We start from the raw sequence: 1,222 nt of genomic DNA, 5'->3' as shown, positions 1-1,222 counted from the left end.
GAGAGAGAGAGAGAGAGAGAGAGAGAGAGAGAGCGAGAGAGAGAGAGAGAGCGAGAGATTAAATGCAGAGATGCAGTAATAAATGCAGAAATTCTTGCTCATACACAATTTACGTAAAAAAAAAAACCACTTTTATTTATTTGTTTTTTTTCTTCTCATTACAAATTAGAATGTCCTTAAATGTCCCCTAAAGAAAGACTTTTGGATGCAAATTGGTCACATGGAACACACACACATACATACTGTAAATAAAAAGGCCTCCAAAAGCTCTAAATTCCATCCATCCGTCCATCAATCTGCCTATCCAATCAACTATCCATCCATCGAAGCACCCATCCCTTCTGTACATTCATCCATCCATCCATCCATTTTATATTGGTGCATGAGCATGTTTTCTTTTTCAAAAATTGTGAAAAAAAATTATGAAAGAGGCATCCATGTTTTAATGTATTGCTCTTCATTAATGATTAAGTTGTAAGTGGCTAGATTTTGCACTCACAAATGGAAGGTCTCATTGAATTTGGGTGCCCAGCTGTTGTTTTTTGATTTGGTGGTGAACTTGCGCTTTTTGTCGCTGAGATGAGGGCCAATCATGGTGACCTCCACAAACGGCCGGAACATCCCAGACGTCTGCCACTTCAGATCATTAGCCGCCACAACTAGAAATGAAGAAATGTCATTCAGCCATCACAAAATACACCTGTGGGACAGATAAAGCTTGCTTAAACATGGCAAAAATAAAATCAGATTTACCTTTAACCGTAACTTTATGTTCTCCTGTGCCTGGGTGAGTGAAGAGGTCAATCTGTATGGATACTTCCCCTACTGGTTTATCAACTCCTGAGCCTACACACACACACAAAATTAGAATGTCCCGAAAATATGACACGCACATTCACACATGGCACACACACACAAAGTGTAAACCACAAGGCCTCACATGCATGGTGGAGCTTTTAAGAGAAACTTAAGGAAAAATGTACCAGATGGGCCTGTGCACAAATTTACAGAAAAAAAAAAGAAAGTAATGACAATGACGTTGGGGACACAATGGGGTCTTTAATGATCCTTAAAAGGGATGATTTTGTATATATAAAATAACAATTTAAATTTGGGATGAAACATGACATGGTGATTGTGAGATTCACCACATCAGGGGAAAAAAAACACATCTAGGAAGACATCCGGGCTCGTGAAAGGGTACTTGGGTCTCAGGGAGTCT

At 39.2% G+C, this 1,222-nt stretch overlaps 2 protein-coding genes across 4 annotated transcripts in view; one reads left to right on the top strand and one right to left on the bottom strand.

The window, feature by feature from the left end:
• cadm2a (cell adhesion molecule 2a) overlaps window positions 1-1,222 on the top strand; it is a 1,030,129-nt gene that overhangs the window by 847,793 nt on the left and 181,114 nt on the right. The window lies entirely within an intron of this gene.
• Window positions 1-1,222, bottom strand: part of LOC122352913 (protein unc-13 homolog B-like) — a 26,008-nt gene that overhangs the window by 954 nt on the left and 23,832 nt on the right. The window contains exons 29-30 of the mRNA XM_043250661.1: window positions 754-846; window positions 500-659 (exon numbers count right to left, since the gene is read on the bottom strand). Of these exons, the coding sequence (XP_043106596.1) occupies window positions 500-659; window positions 754-846 (253 nt within the window). The remainder of the gene's footprint in view (window positions 1-499; window positions 660-753; window positions 847-1,222) is intronic.

The sequence above is a fragment of the Puntigrus tetrazona genome, chromosome 10 (assembly GCF_018831695.1).
Source record: "Puntigrus tetrazona isolate hp1 chromosome 10, ASM1883169v1, whole genome shotgun sequence".
Taxonomy (NCBI): domain Eukaryota; kingdom Metazoa; phylum Chordata; class Actinopteri; order Cypriniformes; family Cyprinidae; genus Puntigrus; species Puntigrus tetrazona.
Note: the sequence above shows the minus strand (reverse complement) of the source record. Positions and strands in the feature narration are given on the sequence as shown.